At 41.2% G+C, this 25,916-nt stretch overlaps 1 protein-coding gene across 8 annotated transcripts in view; it reads left to right on the top strand.

Annotated features, from left to right (window-relative positions):
* The window catches only part of rab3gap1 (RAB3 GTPase activating protein subunit 1), a 506,336-nt gene that overhangs the window by 260,967 nt on the left and 219,453 nt on the right, over positions 1-25,916 (top strand). For all 8 annotated transcript variants that reach the window (XR_013287215.1, XR_013287213.1, XR_013287212.1 and 5 more), the window contains one exon: positions 9,138-9,192. Coding sequence is in view for 4 of the 8 variants with exons in the window: in XM_077536293.1 (XP_077392419.1) it covers positions 9,138-9,192 (55 nt within the window). In the remaining 4 variants the exon portion in view is untranslated. The remainder of the gene's footprint in view (positions 1-9,137; positions 9,193-25,916) is intronic.

Below are 25,916 nucleotides of genomic sequence, written 5' to 3' on the forward strand. Positions count from 1 at the left end.
GAAAACTCACCGAACTTTGCACACTCCTCAGGCCCGGCGAAAAATTTGATATTATTAAGTCGTCATAACAATGCGACTCGATAGCGCCCCCTAGCGTAGAAAAATAAAAACCAAGCCCGGCACGTTTGAGCTAGAGCAACAAAAATTGGCAGGCACGTGTAGCACCCCGAGACGCACAAAAAAGTCTATTTGGACCATGTAGCTAAAATGTACAGGAAGTGAGCTATGAATTTTTTTATGTCCAATTTTGGCCTATTTTGGCACATTCACTGTGGTCATGCTTTTTCCCCCTTTGCAAACATTTTTCATCCAATTGACTTCAAACTTGGCATTTATCATGTCAAGACCTGAGAGAACAACTGGGCAAAACATCTTGCCTTTTTGAAATACTATATGACGGGGGCGGGGCATCAAATATTGCCTTTAAAATTTCATTTGTCCAGAAAGAGCAAATGCTTAATAACTCCCATGTTCAAGCTCCAAAAAATCTCAAACTTCTCAGGCAACGTAATAGTCACGGCCTGAAAACATCTATATGATAAAATTCAGTTATACATATAGCGCCACCTAGTGGTTACAATAAATGTCATACTTTACGTTTTTAGCTACTGTGCTGAGCTTGTTGAAGGGATCCATTAGAAAATTGGTCAGAAAAGCCTTAAGATGTTGATCATGCCCCACACCAAATATTGTAACTTTTCGCCAAAGGGCGTGGCCGCTACGGTGACGCAAAGTCTGAAGATTTTTCGTGAAAATAAAAGCTGCATTAACTTGACCGAGATGATCCTATCTTCTCAAAATTTCACACATTTGATGAGAGTCCAGCCCTAAAGACATCTACTGACTTATATTTCATCTAACTGATAGCGCCACCTAGTGGCAATTTTTTTTCTTACGAATTTTCTTCTACGTTTTTCTCCAAACACGTTAACTGGACCTACCTCATATTTGCTCAGATGAGGGTTTCGGCCTTCATGATGTCACAACACAAAGTTTGTGAGTTTTCACGAATCGCTGTGGGCGTGGCTAAGCGCTGTTTGCCAAGAAAACAACGCCAATTTTGAGAGCCTAAACTGGCACAGAAACACATGAAACTTGGCACACACATCTGGCCTGGTAAAATTAGCAATATTTTATTGTTGATTGTGCTATTTTTACAAAAATGACTCAATAGCGCCCCCTAGAAGTTTTTAACGAAGCAGCCCCGGTTGTACGTTTAAGCAAGAACGACGAATATTTTTAGGTGTATGAGGGAGCCCAAGACCTACAAAAAAGTCTCTTGGACCCATATGCTAAAATGAACAGGAAGTGAGCTACGAATTTTTGAATGTCCCATTTTTGACAATTTTTGCACATTCACAGGGGGCAGAATTTTGCCCACTTCTCCTACACGTTTCATCTGACTGAGTTAAGACTTGACCTGGACCATGTCAAGTCCTGAGCCAACGACAGGGGGAAAAATCTTGACCTTTCGAAATACTATATGATGAAGGCGGGGCATCAAAATTTGTGTTTCGCACTGAAAAAGGATATGCTTAATAACTCCCCGGTACATGCTCCAAAAAATCCCAAACTTGACATGTATGTTTATCGTCAAGGCCTGAAGCTATCTCTATGACAACATTCAGTTATATATGCAGCGCCACCTAGCCCTTGAGGAATAAAAAAAAAATACCCCACATACGGTATTTTGTACAAAAAATGTACACTCATTCTAAGTGTGATAACTAAGTCATTTATGAATATTCTTTTAGTTTCCACCACTCAAAATGTTCACTGGCATCAGACTTATCCAAACATATATATATTTTTATTTATTTTTGATAGCCTCTATGGACATTAAAAGCAATATCGTGAATGAAGGATATGCTTAATAACTCCACGGTACATGCTCCAAAAAAAATCCCACACTTGACATGTATGCTTATAATCAAGGCCTGAAGGTATCTCTATGACAACATTCAGTTATAAATACAGCGCCACCTAGCCCTTGAGGCTTATATAAAAAAAAATAAAAATACCCCACATACGGTATTTTGTACAAAAAATGTACACTCATTCTAAGTGTGATAACTAAGTCATTTATGAATATTCTTTTAGTTTCCACCACTCAAATTGTTCACTGGCTTGACACCGATCCAAACGTATGTACGTTTCCATTTTGTTTTATTCATTTTTGATTGCCCCTTTGGACAATAAAAGTAACATTGTGCATACAACGAGCGATGATGTGTATATACACTTTTACAAAAAAATACCAATCAGGGCAACTCATTGCCTAAAAATAAAAAAGGACGCTGATTTTTGCAGGTCTTAACAATCACCAAAACCCGTTGAGCTTGACACACACACTGGCAAAAAAATATTCTACATGTAAACGTTTATTATGCCATTTTCAAAGAAATTTTGCTTCCAATATGCCAGTACCCCAATGTGCCAGTACCCCAACATGCAAGTACCACAACGTGCAAGGACCCCAACGTGGCCCGGGCTGCGAGGGCCCTTTATAGCTGCTCGCAGCTCTAGTTATTATTATTCTTTATTCTCCGCAAACGATCGCGATTTTGGGTACCTAAACATTCACGAAAACTCACCGAACTTTGCACACTCCTCAGGCCCGGCGAAGAATTTGATATTATGAAGTCGTCATAACAACGCGACTCTATAGCGCCCCCTAGCGTAGAAAAATAAAAACCAAGCCCGGCACGTTTGAGCTAGAGCAACGAAAATTGGCAGGCACGTGTAGCACCCCGAGACGCAAAAAAAAGTCTATTGGGACCATGTAACTAAAATGTACAGGAAATGAGCTATGAATTTTTTAATGTCCAATTTTGGCCTATTTTGGCACATTCACTGTGGTCATGCTTTTTCCCCCTTTGCAAACATTTTTCATCCAGTTGACTTCAAAATTGGCATTTATCATCTCAAGACCTGAGACAACAACTGGGCAAAAAACCTTGACTTTTTGAAATACTATATGACGGGGGCGGGGCATCAAATATTGCCTTGAAAATTTCATTTGTCCAGAAAGAGCAAATGCTTAATAACTCCCATGTTCAAGCTCCGAAAAATCTCAAACTTCTCATACAACGTAATAGTCACGGCCTGAAAACATCTATATGATAAAATTCGGTTATACATATAGCGCCACCTAGTGGTAACAATAAATGTCATACTTTACATTTTTAGCTACTGTGCTGAGCTCGTTGAAGGGATCCAGTTGAAAATTGGTCAGGCAAGCCTTAAGATGTTGGTCATGCCCCACACCGAATATTGTAACTTTTCGCCAAAGGGCATGGCCGCTACGGTGACGCAAAATCTGAAGATTTTTCGTGACAATAAAAGCTGCATTAACTTGACCGAGATGATCCTATCTTCTCAAAATTTCACACATTTGTTGAGAGTCCAGCCCTAAAGACATCTACGAACTTATATTTCATCTTACTGATAGCGCCACCTAGTGGCAATTTTTTTTTCTTAGGAATTTTCTTCTACGTTTTTCTCCAAACACGTTAACTGGACCTACCTCATATTTGCTCAGATGAAGGATTCGGCCTTCATGATGTCACAACACGAAGTTTGTGAGTTTTCGCGAATCGCCGTGGGCGTGGCGCTGTTCGCCAAGAAAACAACGCCAGTTTTGAGGGTCTAAACATGCGAAGAAACTCATGAAACTTGGCACACACATCTGGCCTGGTAAAATAAACAATATTTTATTGTTGATTGTGCTATTTTTACAAAAATGACTCAATAGCGCCCTCTACAAATTTTTAACGAAGCAGCCCCGGTTGTACGTTTAAGCAAGATCTACGAAAATTTTTAGGTGTATGAGGGAGCCCAAGACCTACCAAAAAGTCTCTTTGACCTATATGCTAAAATGAACAGGAAGTGAGCTACGAATTTTTGAATGTCCCATTTTTTACGATTTTAGCATATTTACAGGGGGCATACTTTTGCCCACTTCTCCTACACGTTTCATCCAACTGACTTCAGACTTGACCTGGACCATGTCAAGACCTGAGCCAACGACAGGCGGAAAAATCTTGACTTTTCGGAATACTATATGATGAGGGCGGGGCATCAAATTTTGTGTTTCGCAATGAAAAAGGATATGCTTAATAACTCCCTGGTGCATGCTCCAAAAAATCCCAAACTTTACATGTATGCTTATAATCAAGGCCTGAAGGTATCTCTATGACAACATTCAGTTACAGCGCCACTTAGCCCTTGAGGCTTAATAAAAAAAAAAAATACCCCACATACGGTATTTTGTACAAAAAATGTAAACTCATTCTAAGTGTGATAACTAAGTCATTTATGAATATTCTTTTAGTTTCCACCACTCAAAATGTTTTTGTAAAAATTATTATTATTATTATTATTATTATTATTATTATTATTATTATTATTTATTTATTCTCCGCAAACGATCGCATTTTTGAGGACCTAAACATTTACGAAAACTCACCGAAATTTACACACTCTTCGGGCCCGGCAAAAAATTTGATATTCTGATGTTGTCATAACAACAAGACTCTATAGTGCCCCCTAGCAAAAAAAAATAAAAAACAATCCCGGCATGTTTGACCTAGAGCTACGAAAATTGGCAGGCACTTGTAGCACCCCGGGACGCACAAAAAGTCAATTGGGACCATGTAGCAAAAATGTACAGGAAGTGAGTTATGAATTTTTGAATGTCCAATTTTGGCCCATTTTTGCACATTCACTGTGGTCATACTTTTCCCCCCTTTGCAAACAGTTTTAATCCGATTGACTTCAAACTTGACATCTCAAGACCTGAGACAACAACTGGGCAAAATATCTTGACTTTTCGGAATACTATATGACGGCGGCAGGGCATCAAATATTGCCTTTAAAATTTCATTTGTCCAGAAAGACAAAATGCTTAATAACGCCCATGTACAAGCCCCAAAAAATCTCTCAAAAACTTCTCATGCGACTTAATAGTCACGGCCTGAAAACATCTATTTAATAAAATTCAGTTATACATATAGCGCCACCTAGTGGTGACAATAAATGTCATAATTTACGTTTTTAGCTACTGTGCCGAGCTCATTGAAGGGATCCAGTTGAAAATTGGTCAGAAACCACTTTATATGTTGATCATGGCCCACACCGAATATTGTAAATTTTCGCCAAAGGACGTGGCATATACAGTGCCGCAAATTCTGATAATTTTTCGTGAGAAGAAAGGCTGCTTTAATTAGGGCCCGAGCAGCGACCGCTGCGAGGTCCCTATTGTTTTTGTAAAAATTATTATTATTATTATTAGGGCCCGAGCAGCGACTGCTGCGAGGTCCCTATTGTTTTTGTAAAAAAAACATTCAGTTATAAATACAGCGCCACCTAGCCCTTGAGGTTTATATATATATAAAAAAATACCCCACATACGGTATTTTGTACAAAAAATGTAAACTCATTCTAAGTGTGATAACTAAGTCATTTATGAATATTCTTTTAGTCTCCACCGCTCAAATTGTTCACTGGCTTCACACCGTTCCAAACGTATGTACGTTTCCATTTTGTTTTATTCATTTTTGATTGCCCCTTTGGACAATAAAAGTAACATTGTGCAATGAGTACATCGAGCGATGATGTGTATATACATTTTTACAAAAAATACCAATCAGGGCAACTCATTGCCTAAAAATAAAAAAGGACGCTGATTTTTGCAGGTCTTAACAATCACCAAAACCTGTTGAGCTTGACACACACACTGGCAAAAAAATATACTACATGTAAACGTTTATGATGCCATTTTCAAAGAAATTTTGCATCCAATATGCCAGTATCCCAACGTGCAAGTACCCCAACGTGCAAGGACCCCAACATGGCCCGGGCTGCGAGGGCCCTTTATAGCTGATCACGATCACGATTTTGGGTACCTAAACATTCACGAAAACTCACCAAACTTTGCACACTCCTCAGGCCCGGCGAAAAATTTGATATTATGAAATCGTCATAACACCGCGACTCTATAGCGCCCCCTAGCGTAGAAAAATAAAAACCAAGCCCGGCACGTTTAAGCTAGAGCAACGAAAATTGGCAGGCACGTGTAGCACCCCGAGACGCACAAAAAAGTCTATTGGGACCATGTAGCTAAAATGTACAGGAAATGAGCTATGAATTTTTTTATGTCCAATTTTGGCCTATTTTGGCACATTCACTGTAGTCATGCTTTTTCCCCCTTTGCAAACATTTTTCATCCAATTGACTTCAAACTTGGCATTTATCATCTCAAGACCTGAGAGAACAACTGGGCAAAAAGTCTTGCCTTTTCGAAATACTATATGACGGGGGCGGGGCATCAAATATTGCCTTTAAAATTTCATTTGTCCAGAAAGAGCAAATGCTTAATAACTCCCATGTTCAAGCTCCAAAAAATCTCAAACTTCTCAGGCAACGTAATAGTCACGGCCTGAAAACATCTATATGATAATATTCAGTTATACATATAGCGCCACCTATTGGTAACAATAAATGTCATACTTTACGTTTTTTTACTGCGCTGAGCTCGTTGAAGAGATCCAGTTGAAAATTGGTCAGAAAAGCCTTAAGATGTTGATCATGCCCCACACCGAATATTGTAACTTTTCGCCAAAGAGTGTGGCCGCTACGGTGCCGCAAAGTCTGAAGATTTTTCGTGAGAATAAAAGCTGCATTAACTTGACCCAGATGATCCTATCTTCTCAAAATTTCACACATTTGATGAGAGTCCAGCCCTAAAGACACCTACGAACTTATATTTCAGCTTACTGATAGCGCCACCTAGTGGCATTTTTTTTTCTTACGAATTTTCTTCTACGTTTTTCTCCAAACACGTTACCTGGACCTACCTCATATTTGCTCAGATGAGGGTTTCGGCCTTCATGATGTCACAACACGAAGTTTGTGAGTTTTTGCGAATCGCTGTGGGCGTGGCTAAGCGCTGTTCGCCAAGAAAACAACGCCAGTTTTGAGGGTCTAAACATGCGCAGAAACTCATGAAACTTGGCACACATATCTGACCTGGTAAAATGAGCAATATTTTATTGTTGATTGTGCTATTTTTACAAAAATGACTCAATAGCGCCCCCTATAAATTTTTAACTAAGCAGCCCCGCTTGTACATTTAAGCAAGAACGACGAATATTTTCAGGTGTATGAGGGAGCCCAAGACCTTCAAAAAAGTCTCTTGGACCTAAATGCTAAAATGAACAGGAAGTGAGCTATGAATTTTTTAATGTCCAATTTTGGCCTATTTTGGCACATTCACTGTGGTCATGCTTTGTCCCTCTTTACAAAGATTTTTCATCCAATTGACTTCAAACTTGGCATTTATCATCTCAAGACCTGAGAGAACAACTGGGCAAAACATCTTGCCTTTTCGAAATACTATATGATGAGGGCGGGGCATCAAAATTTGTGTTTCGCACTGAAAAAGGATATGCTTGATAACTCCCCGGTACATGCTCCAAAAAATCCCAAACTTGACATGTATGTTTATCATCAAGGCCTGAAGGTATCTCTATGACAACATTCAGTTATATATGCAGCGCCACCTAGCCCTTGAGGCAGAAAAAAAAAATACCCCACTTACGATATTTTTACAGAAATTGTAAACTCATTCTCAGTGTGATAACTAAGTCATTTATGAATATTCTTTTACTTTCCACCACTCAAAATGTTCACAGGCATCAGATCTATCCAAACATACGTATTTTTTATTTAGTTTTATTTATTTTTGATAGCCTTTATGGACGTTGAAAGCAGTATCGTGAATGAAGGATATGCTTAATAACTCCCCGGTACATGCTTCAAAAAATACCAAACTTGACATGTATATTTATAGTCAAGGCCTGAAGGTATCTCTATGACAAAATTCAGTTATAAATACTGCGCCACCTAGTCCTTGAGGCATAAAAAAAACAGCAACCCCACTTACGGTATTTTGAAAAAAATTTGTGAACTCGTAAGTGTTATAACTAAGTCATTTATGAATATTCTTTTACTTTCCACTACTCCAGATGTTCACTGGTATCAAACCGATCCAAACATATGTACTTTTTTTATTTTATTTCATTTTTTTTTTTTGATCGCCTCTATGGACAATCAAAGCAATGATTGTGAAATGAGTCCGAGCGATGATGGCTCTATATACTTTTACAAAAAAAACAAAAAAAAAACAGTCAGGTCAACTCATTCCCGAAAAATAAAAAAAGGACGCTGGTTTTTGCAGATCTTAACAAAAACCAAAACCCATTGAGCTTGACACACACATCACACCTGGCAAAAAAAAATCACATGTAAAGGTTTAGCATGGCATGTTCAAAGAAATTTTAATCCTAATATGCCAGTACCCCAATGTGCGAGTACCCCAACGTGCAAGTACCCCAACGTGCAAGTACCCCAACGTAGCCAACGTGGCTGCGAGGGCCCTTTATAGCTGCTTGCAGCTCTAGTTTGAACTGGTTTTGTTTTTTTTTTGTTTTTTGTTACACTTGTAACAAATTATGTGTTTATATTTTTATGTTCAAAACCAATAAAGTAAACGACATGGCTACGGCTGTAATTCATCCATCCATCCATCCATTTTCTTGACCGCTTATTCCTCACAAGGGTCGCGGGGGCTGCTGGCGCCTATCTCAGCTGGCTCTGGGCAGTAGGCGGGGGACACCCTGGACTGGTTGCCAACCAATCGCAGGGCACACAGAGACGAACAACCATCCACACTCACACGCACACCTAGGGACAATTCGGAGCGCCCAATTAACCTGCCATGCATGTCTTTGGAATGTGGGAGGAGACCGGAGTACCCGGAGAAGACCCACGCGGGCACGGGGAGAACATGCAAACTCCACCCAGGAAGGTCCGAGCCTGGACTCGAACCGGAGACCTCAGAACTGGGAAGCGGACGTGCTAACCACTCGACTACCCTGCCGCCCGGCTGTAATTCCTAAATCCTAAATGTAATGTAAACACTCTGGACTTTAATTCTATATTTATTATAGGATTGTATGTATTTATTCTATGATTGTATCCTGAATGTTTTTGTCAAGATCTAAAACAACAAAACTCACGCTTCACTTTATTTATCTTGTTTTATTTATCGTGTTTCTCTTCTTCAATATCTCTAGATTGCAAGAAGAAGCACCTGATCTTCGCTGTTGTCTCCTACATCAGAAGTTTCAGGTAGTTATGGCTTTATGATAAGATGCGGAATTACATGTTTGTAAAGGGAACTCTGATTGTACAGACAAGTTAACCTTTGTGTTAGAAAACACCATTATATATATATTTGTATTGTACCGAAAAGAAATATTTCATCCATTGGGACTGATAGCTGTGAATGTCACTAAAATGCCATGCTGCAGCATTAGGTTGCAAAAGCTAAAAACTATCACAACTTCAAAAAACAATCAACTTATACATTGGGTTATTAAAAAAAAATTGAAATAACTCAAAACAGTCTGGCCCCCTCCACTTGAAGTCGGAGGGAAAAGCAACAAAATAGTAGCGCAGACTGGACACAGCTTGGCTATTCCGATTGAAATTTTACATGACGCGCAATCGGATTGGCAAAGAATATATATTACAAATATTGGTATTGGCAGAGACCCCCAATACTGCATTAAAACAATGGTATCGGCATCGATGAGTACGAACAATGCCGATACCATTGTTTCTGACGGTAATATAGGACTTTGGATGCAGCATCTTGGGTCTTGCTCGTACACGACATTCACTGATGTGTGACATGTTCACTGCATGCCGAGCCAAGGTATCCTATTGGCCTTCAAATGCTCTGAACCAATTGCAGGACAGCTTTTTCATGTTGGGGAAAAAAAAAGAACTTAGGTATCGAGACGATATCGGCATCGGACGATACTACAAAGCTGGGTATTGGGAGTCGGTATCGGGGGCCAAAAAAACGGTATCGGAACAACACTAATATACAGTCTGTCTGACAGACTGTCTCTGAAAATTAGAATATTGTGATAAAGTCCTTTATTTTCTGTAATGCAATTAAAAAAACAAAAATGCCATACATTCTGGATTCATTACAAATCAACTGAAATATTGCAAGCCTTTTATTATTTTAATATTGCTGATTGTGGCTTACAGCTTAAACAAAACTCAAATATCCTATCTCAAAATATTATGATATGAAAAAGTATACTAGTAGGCTATTCAACTGATCACTTGAATCGTCTAATTGACGTCTGCATTTCAAAGTGAATCCAGGTTTTATGACATTTTTGTTTTTTTAATTGCATAACAGAAAATAAAAGACTTTTTCACAATATTCACATTTTCTGAGACAGTCCTGTATATACTGGAATATAAAGGAAAAGGAATATACAACCCTTGTGCATCTGAATTTAGTTCCATTCGGATTTGGCCTTTTCATGAGTTGGGTGGCAGCCAAATGCGGGAACCTTAGAGGTCCAATCCCCGGCTACAGAAGCTAGCTCTTGGGACATGGAATGTCACTTCTCTGGCGGGGAAGGAGCTGGTCTGTGAGGCAGAGAAATGTGCAAGTACCCCAAAGTGGCCCGGGCTGCGACGGCCCTTTATAGCTGTTCGCAGTTCTAGTTTTTACTGCATTTATTCTATCAACTAATCCCATTGAATAAGTAAGCCATCTTTCCATGTCGTCCCTTATGGCTTTTTCAATAAGCCCATAATTAGACTCATATAATTTCAAAGGATCATTAGTTATACTTCGTCCTTCCCGACCGCCAGGTGGCGGTGCTGTAACCAGCACGGAATTCCCCTGATCGTGACAGCGGCATTGAGCAAGAATAACAGAACATGCTTGTCCCTAGTTCCGGCTGACGTTCATAAAAAGGGATCGTCGCCAGGACACATACTCTTTTAACCTTTCTTGTGCAGCTCAATACACTCCGTCCGTCGCTAGTAGCCTGTGATCTGGTTGATCGGGGTTGCAGGTGTTCCTCGCCCCCCTTGGCTGCGACGGTTCTGTGAATTTTCTGTTTTGTGAGTTGAACGGATAGACTGGAGATCTCCTGCCATCATTACGGGATTTCTCCACCTTCGACAACTCTTTGCTGCGTACAGCTGCTTCAAGCCTGGATTGCTTATGGTTAACATCATTAACGAAAGCCGTTTTGACTTGCTTTGTTTACAACTTGCTGGTGATGATACGGTTCCTCTCCTAGCTTGATTTATTTTCGGCTAGAGTGTGCTGTTTTCACGACTTGCACAACTCTTGCAGGGGAGCACCAATTGCTTTGATGTTTTTAAACTGCTAGTTTATGATGCCACATAGTGACTCCTTGCTCGCTGTGTGGGCGCTCTCTCCTCACGAAGCTGGTCGCCATCTCTGCCCGGAGCATCGGCACATACGACCACGTATGTGACTCTTTCATCGCGGTGTGGTCGCTCCCTCGTCATGGTGTCTGCCGCCATCACTGCGCGGAGCTCTGTTTGATTCTGTTGGTGACAGGGCGGCTTTCGCCTCCTATCCCAGACGAAGAAAGCAACATATCGACACGTAGTCATTGACTGCGTGTCGATTGGGGGCTGCTATGGAGGTTCCTTCCTGCCGGAAGAAGGTTACACTGACTGCTGCCTCGACTGTCACTCAGTAGCTGAAATGGCGATAGTGACCCGTCCTCCTGTGGCCACGATGTTGACTGATGTGGCACCTCAGCAGACCGCAGTGGTCGACTAGGGGCGGTCAGCGTCGGGAGTGGCAATGCCTCCCTCCTCCCCCGCTTGCTGGGCCCGAGCAAAACGCAGGTCTGAAATCCGGCTTCACATGCCCAGAGTTGACAAATAGCAACGACATCCCCCGGTCAAACCACAAAAGGGCAACAAAAAAAACATCAGGGGAAAAAAAAAAAGAAACCTTGAGAAGATGTGTAGATGTGGTAATCCCCCTTCCAGGGCGACCAGGCTGCAATAGATGTCGATTGGGCAACAATTTACATAGTTTATGATACCACAGTTTATGATATGACATTGGTACTAGAATAGTGCAAAAGTCCATTGAGGAAGTTGAGACACTGCAAGAAGACGTCGTCAGGGAAATGGGTCATCATCTAAATCCAGCCCGGACGATCGGGACAGCTATCTCCATGGCAGCAACTTCAAGGTAATGGTCCTCCCCGGATCTCATCACGATCAACCAGTGTAGAACCCGTAAAACAGCATCCAAACGGTCACTGACACCTAACTCCCCCTCCACGCAGCGGAGAAGGGAGGGAAAGAAAGCAGCGGCAGTCACCAGGCCCACAATATTCAGCCAAAAGTAAGTGTATAAAAATGTGCCTTAAGACGTGATTTAAACTTTTCAACAGAGGTAGCAGCTCTGACCTACCGGGGGGAGGGCATTCCAGAGCACTGGAGCTCGGATCGAAAACGCTCTAACCCGCGGACTACTTTTTGGCTCTTGGAATCACCAAAAGACCAGCGTGTTGCGAACGAAGGTTTCTTGTCGGAACGTACGGTGCTATTAAATCGACGAGATAGGAAGGCGCCAAGCCATATAATATTTTATATGTAACAAGACCTTAAAATCGCATCTCAGGTGGACAGGAAGCCAATGCAATTTGGCTAACATCGGGGTAATATGATCGAACTTTCTCGTCCGTGTCAAAAGTCTAGCTGCTGCATTTTGAACTAACTGCAGACTTTTAGGCTGGTCATGGGAAGACCAGAGAGTAATACATTACAATAGTCAAGGCGAGACGTAACAAACGCATGAATAATAATCTCTGCATCACCATCAGACAAAATAGGGCGAATTTGAGCAATATTACGAAGATGAAAAAAGCAATTCTCGTAATATTTTTATTGTACATTTGAAAAGAAAAAAATAACACCAAGATTTTTTACTGAGTCACTTTGGCTAATAATACATTTATCAAGGTTTAGGAGAGGTTTTAGTAAACAAATGCCGATGACGAGCGGGAACGACAATATCTCGGTTTTAGCTGGGTTAAGAAGCAAAAACTTAAATGACATCCATTGTTTAATGTCGGCGAGGCACGCCTCCAGATTACTGCAGTTTTGTGGATTTGTTATTTCTATAGGCAAATAGAATTCAGTATCATCAGCATCACAGTGAAAGTTTATATTATATTTGCGTATAATATCGCCAAGCGGAAGCATATAAATGTTAAACAAGAGAGGGCCTAGTACCAACCCCTGTGGAACTCCACACGTGACGTTACAGAGCTCAGAGTTCGCATTACCATGAATTACACGGTGCGTCCTCTCTGAGAGGTACGAACGAAACCACGAGAGTGCTAAGCCTGATATACCAATACATGTTTGGAGGCGATCTAGTAGAATTTTATGAAGGTGGCACTAAGATCAAGTAATAATAATACTAGTGAGGTATTGGACTCCATTGCTAGGAGATCAGTAGTCACTTTAGCAAGGGCTGTCTCAGTAGCGTGAACGGCCCTTGAAGCCAGACTGTAAAGGTTCATATCGGTTATTAGCGGCCATGTAATCATTCAGCTGTCGCGCAACAACTTTTTCAAGTATTTTTGCAAGAAACGGTAAATTTGATACCGGCCTATAATTGCAGAGGCTATCTGGGTTGAGGTTAGGTCGTGTAGTGATAATTGGGTCGTCTTTTAGACGAATTAATAATCTGGACGTTACGGAAGTAAATTGTATTTACCTCGATAACCTCTAGGGGCACCACGTTGGCTTTGCTTTGGGTTAACAGGAGCAAACAATGACCAAAATCCTTTCTTCATCAGTCATTTATAATCTAAAGTCGCCACACTCGATATTCAGTGGTTCGTTGTACTAACAAAAGAATAATAATCCACTTGGAAACACACATGACTTGGGCAGAATAGAGTTAATAAAACATGCATTTATTCACGATTGCTACACTACAGAATCAAAACACTGCCTAACTAACTATCCTACCGTCAGGAGAAAAGAAATCAAATAAAGCTAATCAAAATAGGGAAAGAATGCGAACGAATAAGGAAACTGGAAAAAGAGAAATTTAACTTGCCAGGTCTGTGATATGTTTCAAATGTAAGTTGCACACAGCGGTATGCCGAATTGGAGGAAATCAAATGTGCACTTACGAGTTGGATACTGCGTAGAACGAGCAGAAACGGGAGGTCTTTGGAAAAGGGGGAAAAATAGTCAATGTTCGTTCAAAAAGGCAAGAAAAATCAAAAAGGGGCTATTCCATAGGTGAGCAAGGGAGCCGCTCGGGGGCTGACGTAGTTGCGCGGCTCGTCCCTTGATTGGTCGGCGAGATGTTTCCCCGGCGAGTTTGGTTCTGTCGGACAGCTGTCCGACTCCAGGTGTTGGAGCTCGGTTCGCGGCGTGCCTGCGTACGGGGACGACCCGCAGTTGGAGGTGCGCTTGCACAGCGGCGGGGCGCCACCGAATAGCAGGTGAGATGCGGTGCGGCTTAGGTGCACAACCTTGAGTCCGGCGGTACGTTGCAAATGTACCCCGGGGCCGCGGAGCTCGCTGCTGGCGGACAGTCACCGATGGTGGAAAAAAAAAGGAAAACAAAGAAAAAGGGAGTAAAAGAGTCTCTTTGGGGTCAGCGTTGCAGTTTGCACCTGCTTTGGCGTGGCGTGGAGCGAGCGTCGGCTCTCGTGGCAATGGTTTCTGCCAGGAACAAAAGGGGGCCACGTGCTGGACAAGTTTCTTGTCTTTGAGTCAGTGGGCCAGCTGGGCTACTTGCAGGTGAAGAGGCATCGGGGGAAGCGAGATCGGAAGAAGAGCATCGGAAGAAGAGAGAGAGAAGAGAGGACGAGAGAGAGATCCTCTCGTCTTTTTAAAGTATGTGGGCGGGGTTCCAGGAGGGTGCAAACCCTTCTGTTCGCTCACGCAGCAAATTATTAAAGGGATTAATAATTTGGCATTAAATTTGGTCAGTCTGGCAAATCAGTTTTCCCACACAACTCGTTTAGCACACATCGTAATTAATGCATCATAAACTAATTTGTGAGGTCGTTCTTGAGCCTAATCTGACTGAACTGAAAGATATTGATTACCTTTCATTTCTTATGGAGTACAAATGACATAGGACGTTCATACACACAAAGACATAACATGAATCTTTCGTAGTTCAGTTATCTGTCAAGAATTATCATGGTATAAATGTGTAAAATGCGGTTACTTATATGAATTGTCACAAAGGATAGTTCCAAGTTTCACCACTTGACGGTGCTGTTGCTCCATCTAGGCATTCCAGGAGTGCCCCCTGGAGGGGTGACGCCAGAGAGTCCCCTCTGGTTGATAAGAAACTTCATAAACATTCCTTTGATCAGTCGTTTGTATATTCCAATTCATTGAAGGCGTTTCTCGGGCTCCGGGAAGTCGGGGCCCGAATAGACTCCTTCGGCAGACGCATAAATTCCTTTGTCTCCTGGTCAGCGGCTTCAAAAGAGCTTTGTTGATGGTTGTGTGACCACCTGCAGAGCTAACCAAGCTTAGATCCTGTCTGAGCTGTGGAATGTTTATGCGACTGCAGAGAGTTTGCTTTAGAAGAAGCAAGCTAAACAAAAAATTAGAGGGTGGCCTGGGCCATAGGCCATAGTTGTTACAGTCGTTTAAGTAGAGGTTGAATAACAGCAGTTTTAAGAGCTACTGGAACAGTGCCAGTAGAAAGTGATCAGTTCATAATATTTAGAATGGAAGGACACAAGATATTAAACAATTCTTTAACCAGTTTGCCCGGAAGCAGGTCAAGCATACAAGTTTTGCTGCGCCTACCAGATGCGTAAGGTTTTCAAGCGATATTTTATTGAAAAAAAGAGAGCACTGTCGGACAATTGTTGGCTGGACTGTCACTGTTGACACCAGACACTACGCGATTTAACTGAGATTTATGCACAGAGCCCTTAATCCCATCTTTAATAAGCTGGATCTTTTGTGTAAAAAAAAATGCATAAAATTGTGAGCTGAATGTGTGGAGCAGTTATTCTGTCTTGAACGTGATTCCAAGTCATTCAATTTGTCCATGAGTTTTTGTTGTTCTTGTATGACTTCTTGCAACGCAGAGTTAGCTTCGTGGCTCCACAACTCGTATTCCTCTGTGCACTCGAGAGCGGCCTTGATCTCCTCATTTTGTTGTCCGATGTCCGTAGTTATTTTTAAAAATTCTGCTCAATGTCTTCCTTGAATTCGTCTCTATGGGCTTTCAGATCCATCTTCATGTTGTTGTGCAAGTCTTGAATTTGTTGGCTAATACAGTCCAGGCTGCTCTGAAATGCCTCCATGCTAGCTTCCAGTGGTAGCTTGCTATTGTTGTTCGCGTTTGTCCTTTCTTTACCTTGGTTGTCTGGGGCCCTTTTTTTTTTTTTGAAATTATCTTTTTATTGAGAGATTACAGAGATTTACAATAATAACACAGGAATAATAATGAAATAACACAATTAACAAAAAGAAACGGGGAGCACATTTAACCTATTTCACCTACCCAGCGTTCAAAGAAGAAAAGATAGGAATAAAGATCGAAGATCCTTACAACCTAATATTGCGTCAGTTGAAATCCGACCTTGTTGGTTTCACATACTCAGTCCACTTGGACCACATCCGGTAAAATTTGTCTAAGTCAACCCTGAGGCAATATGACAGTTTTTCCATGACATATATATCATGCACAATGTTTATCCATTCTTCCACAGTTGGCGGAACCACCTTCAACCATTTTCTTGTAATAGATTTCTTACTGGCCGCTATGAGTATATTAAACAGTTTCCTGTCACTCATAGACCAGCTGCCCTTTTTCAAGTCGCATAGGTACATACATTCTTGCTTAAAGGGAATTGTCTCACCAAATACATTCTCAATGTGTGCATGTACTTCTCTCCAGTAGGGTTCAATAACCTGGCAGGACCAAAAAATATGAGAGTGGTTCGCTCCATTTGCCCCACAGTCTCTCCAACAGGCATCACCAGTACCCCGGTATCTTTTTTGGATCGGTGTAATAAAAACTCTCATAACATTCTTCCAGCAGAATTCCCGCCAAATATTCGACCCAGTTGTATTCCATTGCCAGTGACAGATCCTCTCCCATGATCTACTATCAATCACAACATTCCCTTCCTTTTCCCATTTCCGCTTTACGTAATCTGTGTTTTCCACCTTTGATGATCTTATGCCCTTATACAATTTAGAAACAATCTTCTCATAAGTAGTAGATTGCAGTAATTGTATAACCTCCTGTAACAGTCCTGTTTTTTGTAGTTTCATCTTGTCTTTTAAGGTTTGATTGAAATAGTGCCTGACCTGTAAGTATCTATAAAAATCATCTTTTTCTAACCCATGTTTATCTCTCAGAAATTCAAAACTTCGGAGTTCTCCCTTATGGACAAGTGAATGATATGTGGTCAGGCCTTTGGAAATCCATGTTTTAAATCTACCATCATTCTTATTTGGTGTAAAATCCGTATCATATGCGCACCATCTCAATATCCTCAAGGTGTCCCCCAATTTACATAACTTTCCCACTTCTTGCCAGATTTTCAAGTGAAAAGTTGTCCATGAGTCATCGATAATCTGTTCCTTCATTAACGTGTTATCGGCCATTAGTGCAGCTATAGGGGTACTCCCCACTACTGTTCCCTCTATTGTTTTCCATCCCGCAGTGTAATCTGACAAACACAGGCAGATTAATGGTTTAAGATGGGCTGCATAGTAGTAGTCTTGTATGCATGGAAGTGACAACCCCCCCCTTTCTTTACTCAATTGCAATGTTTTATATTTAATTCTAGCTCTGTGTCCTTGCCATAAATACCCTGAAATTAATCTGTCCCACTCATTGAACTGCTTTGGTGATATTGTAATTGGTAGACATTGAAATAAATAAAGCAAACGGGGTAGCACGTTCATCCTTATTGAATCGATCCTTGAGCTCAGACTCAAAAATGGAATAATACTCCACCTTTGTAAATCTGACTTAAGTTTCACATTTAACTGGCCAAAGTTGAGATCAAACAGTTTGGCAAAGTCTTTTGGTAGTGTGACTCCCAGGTATTTGATCGAATCCGCCTCCCAATTCCAATCAAATTTGTTCTTCATTTCTGGCGGTGGGTCATAGTTGAATGTGACCACCTGAGTCTTGTGAATGTTGATTTTAAATCCTGTCAGTGTACCGTATTCTTTTAAGATGTCCATCAAATTTGGAAGTGTCTGTGTTGGATATGTAATGTATAGCAGTAAGTCATCTGCAAATAGAGACAGTTTTTGCTCCTCCGAAGCCATTTTCACCCCTTTCACGTCTCGTCTTTGTCTAATCCATTGACTCAATGGCTCAATAAACAGTGCAAAGAGTAGTGGTGAGGCACAACAGCCCTGTCTCGTACCCCTCTCCAGGATGAAAGGGTGGGTAAGGTCCCCATTGATCTTGATTCTGGCAGAAGGAGAATCGTATAATGCAGTAAAAACGTCAATCAGGTTGGATTGGAAGCCAAATTTCGCAAGTACTTTATATAAGAAAGACCAATTTACCGAGTCGAATGCCTTCTCTGCATCTAAACTTAGTATCAGCGTCTGCAATTTTTGTTCAGTAACATGTCTTATTATGTGTAGCGTTTTCCTAATATTGTCTTGAGTTTGTCTAAGTCTAATGAAACCTGTCTGGTCCAAATTGATCAAGTCCGGTAATATTACCTCTATCCTTCTTGCCATTATAGAAGTAAATAGTTTATAATCAGTATTTAAAAGACTAATCGGACGGTAACTCCCACATTCTAGCTTATCCTTCCCTTCCTTGGGAATAACCGTTATCATTGCGTCCTTCCATGAAGCGGGGATTACCTTCCTTTCCAAAACCCAGTTAAATGTCTTTTCAAGCGTTGGTATAAGCTGTTCCTGCATAGTTCGGTACCATTCCGAGCGATAACCATCTGTTCCTGGAGATTTCCCTCTTTTTAACTTACCTATTGCTAATTTAATTTCGTTTTCTGTTATTTTTGTCATTAATTTGTCATTTTGAGCCTCTGTAACCTTTGGTAGCTGTAGTTGGGACAGGAAAGACTCGATCTGGGCATCATTCCCAGTTTGATATTGAGAGTATAGTGTTTTATAGTAATCATAAAAGCATTGTTTAATTTTCTCCAGACTTGTTTCTATTGCCTTTGTTCTCGGATTTCTTATTTTGTATATAGTCCTTTCTGCTTGTTGTTTCCTTAATCTATATGACAAAAGTCTCAATGATTTCCCTCCTGCCTCATAATATTGCTGTTTTGTAAAAAGAAGTTTTTTTTGTACTTCTTGTGTGTTTAAATCGTCTAGTTCTTTCTTCAGATTTATTATTTCCAATTTAATTTCGTCCTTTGAACCCTTTGAATGTTCTTTTTGGAGTATTTTCAATTTACTCTCTATAATTTTCAGTCTTTCCTGTCTCATTTTTTTTTCACGGGATGAAATGGCTATAATTCTACCCCTTATCACTGCTTTTAGTGCATCCCATAGTATTGGCGGTGTCACCTCATCATTATCATTATATTTCAAATATTCACTAATTTCTTCTTTTAAAATGTTCTTAATTTTCTCGTTATTCAATATATTCGTATTTAACCTCCATAATGTAGATCTATTTTTATTGCCAAGGCGGACAAACAGGTAAATATGGCCATGATCTGATAGGGTAGATGGGCCAATTTCGTAGCCCGCCACCCTATACAGATCCTTTTTAAACATGAAAAAGTAATCAATTCGAGAGTAGACATGATGTGCAGGTGAGTAATGTGTATATTCTCGGTTAGTCGGGTTCTTATCTCTCCATACATCAACAATTCCCATTTCATTCATAAGTGTATTAATCTTCTTTGCAATATTCCTTGCTTCAGATCTCCCATTTGATGAATCCAATTTTGGGTTCAGTTTAATATTGAAGTCCCCCCCACAAATCAATGTCCCCTTACTGTTAGTTATCATTATATCAAATATTTGTTTATAAAAGATCCAGTCGCCTCCAGGTGGTACATACACATTAAAAAGGCTTATCAAGTTGCCTTCTATTTTACCGGTTATGTGAACAAACCTACCTTCTTTATCTTTATATTCTGTTACATGTTCGTAGTTTACTGCGCTGGATATCAGGATCGCAACCCCTCTCCTTCTGCCAGACTCATGAGAAGAGAAGTAAATGTGCTTAAATCCCAATTTGTTCAGCTTAGCATGCTCAGAATCACTAAGGTGCGTTTCCTGCAGGAAAGCTATTTGGACATTATCTTTTTTTAGTTTCGATAGGATTTTTGTCCTCTTTATTGGGTTGTGTACACCATTAATATTGAATGACGCTATTTTTATTGGTCTATGCTCCATCTTTGAATGCTCCCTTATACATTCTCATCAAACTATTGTGCTCCCAAACTCCCTCCAGAACCCGTGGAGGTATAAAAGAAAAAACAAATAAGAAAACAAAAACATGTTTAAACCAAAACAAACTTTTTAACTTCCAATGTAGGGGTCTCTGAACTAGACCCTGGTGAGCCTCCGTGATGGGCTCCAAAGGAGCGATCTCCCCCCAACGTATGGAGGGAGAGGCCCCTTTCAGCATTGATTGCGTGTTCAGGCAAAGAAAAGAAAACCCAACATGAACCTATTTAAATTCTAGTGTCTCTCTACCATTAAATTTTATCAACGTTACCAGTCGGCAGTCTGTTGAATTAGTTGTCCTTGGTGGTGGTGGTGGGCGGGGGGTGTCAGCTCTCAACCGGTGCAGGTGTTGGTCTCCTGAAGTGGTGGTGCTGATGGTGGGGATGGGGGTCAGCCTTCAGCCGGTGCGGGTGTTGGTCTCCTGAAGGCTCTGAGCTTCTCCTTGTAGCCAGTTCCATTTCTTGTTTTGAGGGTGTCTTTCGTCGTCCGTCTGCCTGCTTGTCTCCAAGTTAGTCGCTGTATCCGCTCCATCAGTGTCTCAGGGGGTCTGATGACCGTCACGTTGTATCCTCTTCCTGACATGTCTTCGGTTGCCTCTTCAACGGTGTCATATGTTTTGGTCCCATCCTTGTATCTGACTCTCAGTCTAGCAGGGAAGAGGGTCTGAAATGCGATGTGATCTTCCTTCAGAGCCTTTCAAACTGACGTCGTTTTTTTAGGACCAACGGTGGATAGTCATTATCGAGGTTAATGTGCTTCTCCTGCCATGTAAATCCTCTCCCCTGCCAGGCTTTTCGAAGCAGCGTCTCTTTAGTCAGGAAGCTCAGAAACTTAACAATAATGGAACGCGGTGGCGCTTGGTCCGGTGGTTGCGGCCCAGCTGACCTGTGCGCCCTTTCAGTCTGGGGCCCTTTTGTTCTTCGTTTTTGTTGAAACTCCACTCATCATCTCAACATGAATACTTGACGTGCTTGAGTTGAGTTTGGCAGAATTTTTAATCGCTGGCCTGCGGAAACTCCTACTTCACACGTCCATACTGCTCGACCGTCCCACCGGCTTTTGTGGCTATTGTTCGGTGTTATGTCCATTTTTATAAATCATTTGTGAATGATGTGATCGCCTTTTTTTTATTAGGGCCCGAGCAGCGACTGCTGCGAAGTCCCTCTTGTTTTTGTAAGAATTAGGGCCCGAGCAGCGACTGCTGCGAGGTCCCTATTGTTTTTGTAAAAATTATTATTATTATTATTATTATTATTAGGGCCCGAGCAGCGACCGCTGCGAGGTCCCTATTGTTTTTGTAAAAATTCTTCTTCTTCTTCTTCTTCTTCTTCTTCTTCTTTATTCTCCGCAAACGATCGCGATTTTGGGTACCTAAACATTCACGAAAACTCACCGAACTTTGCACACTCCTCAGGTCCGGCGAAAAATTTGATATTATGAAGTCGTCATAACAACGCGACTCTATAGCGCCCCCTTGCGTAGAAAAATAAAAACCAAGCCCGGCACGTTTGAGCTAGAGCAACGAAAATTGGCAGGCACGTGTAGCACCCCGAGACGCACAAAAAAAGTCTATTGGGACCATGTAGCTAAAATGTACAGGAAGTGAGCTATGAATTTTTTAATGTCCAATTTTGGCCTATTTTGGCACATTCACTGTGGTCATGCTTTTTCCCCCTTTGCAAACATTTTTCATCCAATTGACTTCAAACTTGGCATTTATCATCTCAAGACCTGAGAGAACAACTGGGCAAAACATCTTGCCTTTTTGAAATACTATATGACGGGGCCGGGGGATCAAATATTGCCTTGAAAATTTAATTTGTCCAGAAAGAGCAAATGCTTAATAACTCCCATGTTCAAGCTCCAAAAAATCTCAAACTTCTCAGGCAACGTAATAGTCACGGCCTGAAAACATCTATATCATAAAATTCAGTTATACATATAGCGCCACCTAGTGGTAACAATAAATGTCATACTTTACGTTTTTAGCTACTGTGCCGAGTTCGTTGAAGGGATCTAGTTGAAAATTGGTCAGAAAAGCCTTAAGAGGTTGATCATGCCCCACACCAAATATTGTAACTTTTCGCCATATAAATACTATATGATGAGGGCGGGGCATCAAAATTTGTGTTTCGCACTGAAAAAGGATATGCTTAATAACTCCCCGATACATGCTCCCAAACTTGTGTAGCGATAATTGGGTCGTCTTTTGGACGAATTAATAATCTGGACGTTACAGAGGTAAATTATATTTACCTCGATAACCTCTGGGGCACCACGTTGGTTTTGCTTTGGGTTAACAGGAGCAAACAACGACCGAAAATCCTTCTTTCATCAGTCATTTATAATCTAAAGTCGCCACACTCGATATTCAGTGGTTCGTTGTACTAACAAAAGAATAATAATCCACTCGGAAACACAGATGACTTAGGCGGAATAGAGTTCATAAAACATGCATTTATTCACGATTGCTACACTACAGAATCAAAACACTGCCTATCTAACTATTCTACCGTCAGAAGAAAAGACAAAATAAAGCGAATGAAAATAAGGAAGGAATGCAAATGAATGAGGAAACAGGGAAAAGAGAAATTTGACCTGCCAGATCTGTGATATGTTTCAAACGTAAGTTGCACGCAGTGGTATCAATTTGGGAATCAAATGCACACTTCGAGCATCGGTGTTGTGTCGAAGCGAACAGAAACGGGCGGTCTTTTGAAAGGGGGAAAAATAGTCAATGTTCGTTGAAAAAGGCAAGAAAATCAAAAAGGGGGTATTCCACAGGTGATCAAAGGAAGCCGCTCAGGGGGCTGACGTAGTTGCGCGGGTCGTCCCTTGATTGGTCGGCGACTCGGCGAGGTTGATTCTCCGGCAAGGTTGGTTCGCTCCGCGCCTGCGTACAGGGAAGGCCAGCCATTGGAGGTGAGGTGGCACTGCGGCGGGGCGCCACCGAATAGCAGGTGAGGTGCGCGGCTTAGGTGCACAACCTTGAGTCCGGCGATACGTTGCAAGTGTACGCCGGGGCCGCGGAGTCCCCTGGCGGGCACTCCACCGATGGTGAAGAGAGAAAAAAAAAAAGGGAAAAAAGGAGTGAAAGAGTCTTTGGGGTCAGCGTTGCAGTTTGCACCTGCTTTGGCGTGGCGTGGAGCGAGTGTCTGCTCTCGGCAACGGTTGCTGCCAGAAAAGAAAAGGCCACGTGGTTGGCAAGTTTCTTGGAACAAAGAGTTCGAGCAGGCTGGGACACTTGCAGGTCGTGCAAGAGAGTTTTGGAAGAGGCTTGGAAACAAGAGCTTGGAAGCAAGAGGGAAGAGGCAAGAGAGGAAGAGCGAGGGGTCCCCTCGTCCTTTTAAAGTCTATGGGCGGGGCTTCAGTAGGTGGTGGCACACCCTTCTGTTCGCTCGCGCAGACTTTAGAAAAAAATTATTAAAGGGATTAATAATTTGGCATTAAATTTGGTCAGTCTGGCAAATCAGTTTTCCCACACAACCCGTTTAACACACATCGTAATTAATGCATCATAAACTAACTTGTGAGGTAACTTCTACTTGTCTAATCTGACTGAACTGAAAGATATTGATTATCTTTCATTCTTTATGGAGTACAAATGAAATAGGATGTTCATACACACAACGACATAACATGAATCATTCGTAGTTCAGTTATCTGTCAAGAATTATCATGGTATAAATGTGTAAAGTGCAGTTACTTATATGAAATGTCACTAAGGATAGTTCCAAGTTTCACCACTTGACGGTGCTGTTGCTCTGTCTAGACGTTCCAGGATTGGAGAGACGCCAGAATATCCTTTGTGAATGATAAGAAGTCATGAACATTCCTTTGATCGGTCATTTGTGTATTCCAAATCATTGGAGCCATTTGTTCGGGCTCCGAGAAGACGGGCTTGAATACACTCCTTCGGCAGACGTATAAATTCCTTTGTCACCTGGTCAGCGGCTTCAAAAGAGCCTTGTTGGTGGTTGGGTGACCACCTGCAGAGCTAACCAAGCCTAGATCCTGTCTGGGCAGTGGAATATTTATGCGACTGCAGAGAATTTGCTTTAGGAGAAGCAAACTTAAAAAAAAAAAAATTAGAGGGTAGAGTGGGCCTAGGCAATAGTTGTTACACTTGACATGTATGTTTATCGTCAAGGCCTGAAGGTATCTCTATGACAACATTCAGTTATATATGCAGCGCCACCTAGCCTTTGAGGCATGAAAAAAAAATACCCCATTTACGGTATTTTTACAAAAATTGTAAACTCATTCTCAGTGTGATAACTAAGTCATTTATGAATATTCTTTTACTTTCCACCACTCAAAATGTTCACTGGCATCAGACCGATTCAAACATATGTATTTTTTATTTAGTTTTATTTATTTTTGATAGCCTCTATGGACGTTAAAAGCAGTTTCGTGAATGAAGGATATGCTTAATAACTCCCCGGTACATGCTTAAATAAAATCCCAAACTTGACATGTATATTTATAGTCAAGGCCTGAAGGTATCTCTATGACAAAATTCAGTTATAAATACAGCGCAACCTAGTCCTTGAGGCATAAAGAAAAAAAAAAAACACTTACGGTATTTTGTACAAAATTTGTGAACTCATTGTAAGTATTATAACTAAGTCATTTATGAATATTCTTTTACTTTCCACTACTCAAGATGTTCACTGGTATCAGACCGTTCCAAAAATATGTACTTTTTTATTTTGTTTTATTTATTTTTGATAGCATCTATGGACAATAAAAGCAACATCATGCAATGAGTACGAGCGATGATGGGTATATATACTTTTGGAAAAAATACCAATCAGGTCAACTCATTCCCAAAAAATAAAAAAAGATGCTGATTTTTGCAGATGTTAACAATCACCAAAACCCATTGAGCTTGACACACACATCACACCTGGCAAAAAAAAATCCACATGTAAAGGTTTATCATGCCATGTTCAAAGAAATTTTGCTCCTAATGTGCCAGTACCCCAATGTGCTAGTACCCCAACGTGCAAGTACCCCAACGTGCAAGTACCCCAACGTGGCCCGGGCTGCGAGGGCCCTTTATAGCTGCTCGCAGTTCTAGTTATTATTATTATTATTATTCTCCGTAAACAATCGCATTTTTGAGGACCTAAACATTTACGAAAACTCACCAAACTTTGCAATCTCTTCGGGCCCGGCGAAAAATTTGATATTATGAAGTTGTCATAACAACGCGACTCTATAGCGCCCCCTAGCATAGAAAAATAAAAACCAATCCCGGCCCGTTTGACCTAGAGCTACGAAAATTGGTAGGCACATGCAGCCCCCCGAGACGCACAAAAAAGTCATTGGAAGCCATTTCCTAAAATGTACAGGAAGTGAGCTATGAATTTTTGAATGTCCAATTTTGGCCCATTTTGGCACATGCACTGTGGTCATGCTTTTTCCCCCTTTGCAAACATTTTTCATCCAGTTGACTTCAAACTCTCCATGTATCATCTCAAGACCCAAGACAACAACTGGGCAAAAAATCTTGACTTTTTGAAATACTATATGACGGGGGCGGGGCAGCAAATATTGCCTTT

This window comes from Festucalex cinctus, chromosome 11, assembly GCF_051991245.1.
Source record: "Festucalex cinctus isolate MCC-2025b chromosome 11, RoL_Fcin_1.0, whole genome shotgun sequence".
NCBI classification, from domain to species: Eukaryota; Metazoa; Chordata; class Actinopteri; order Syngnathiformes; family Syngnathidae; genus Festucalex; species Festucalex cinctus.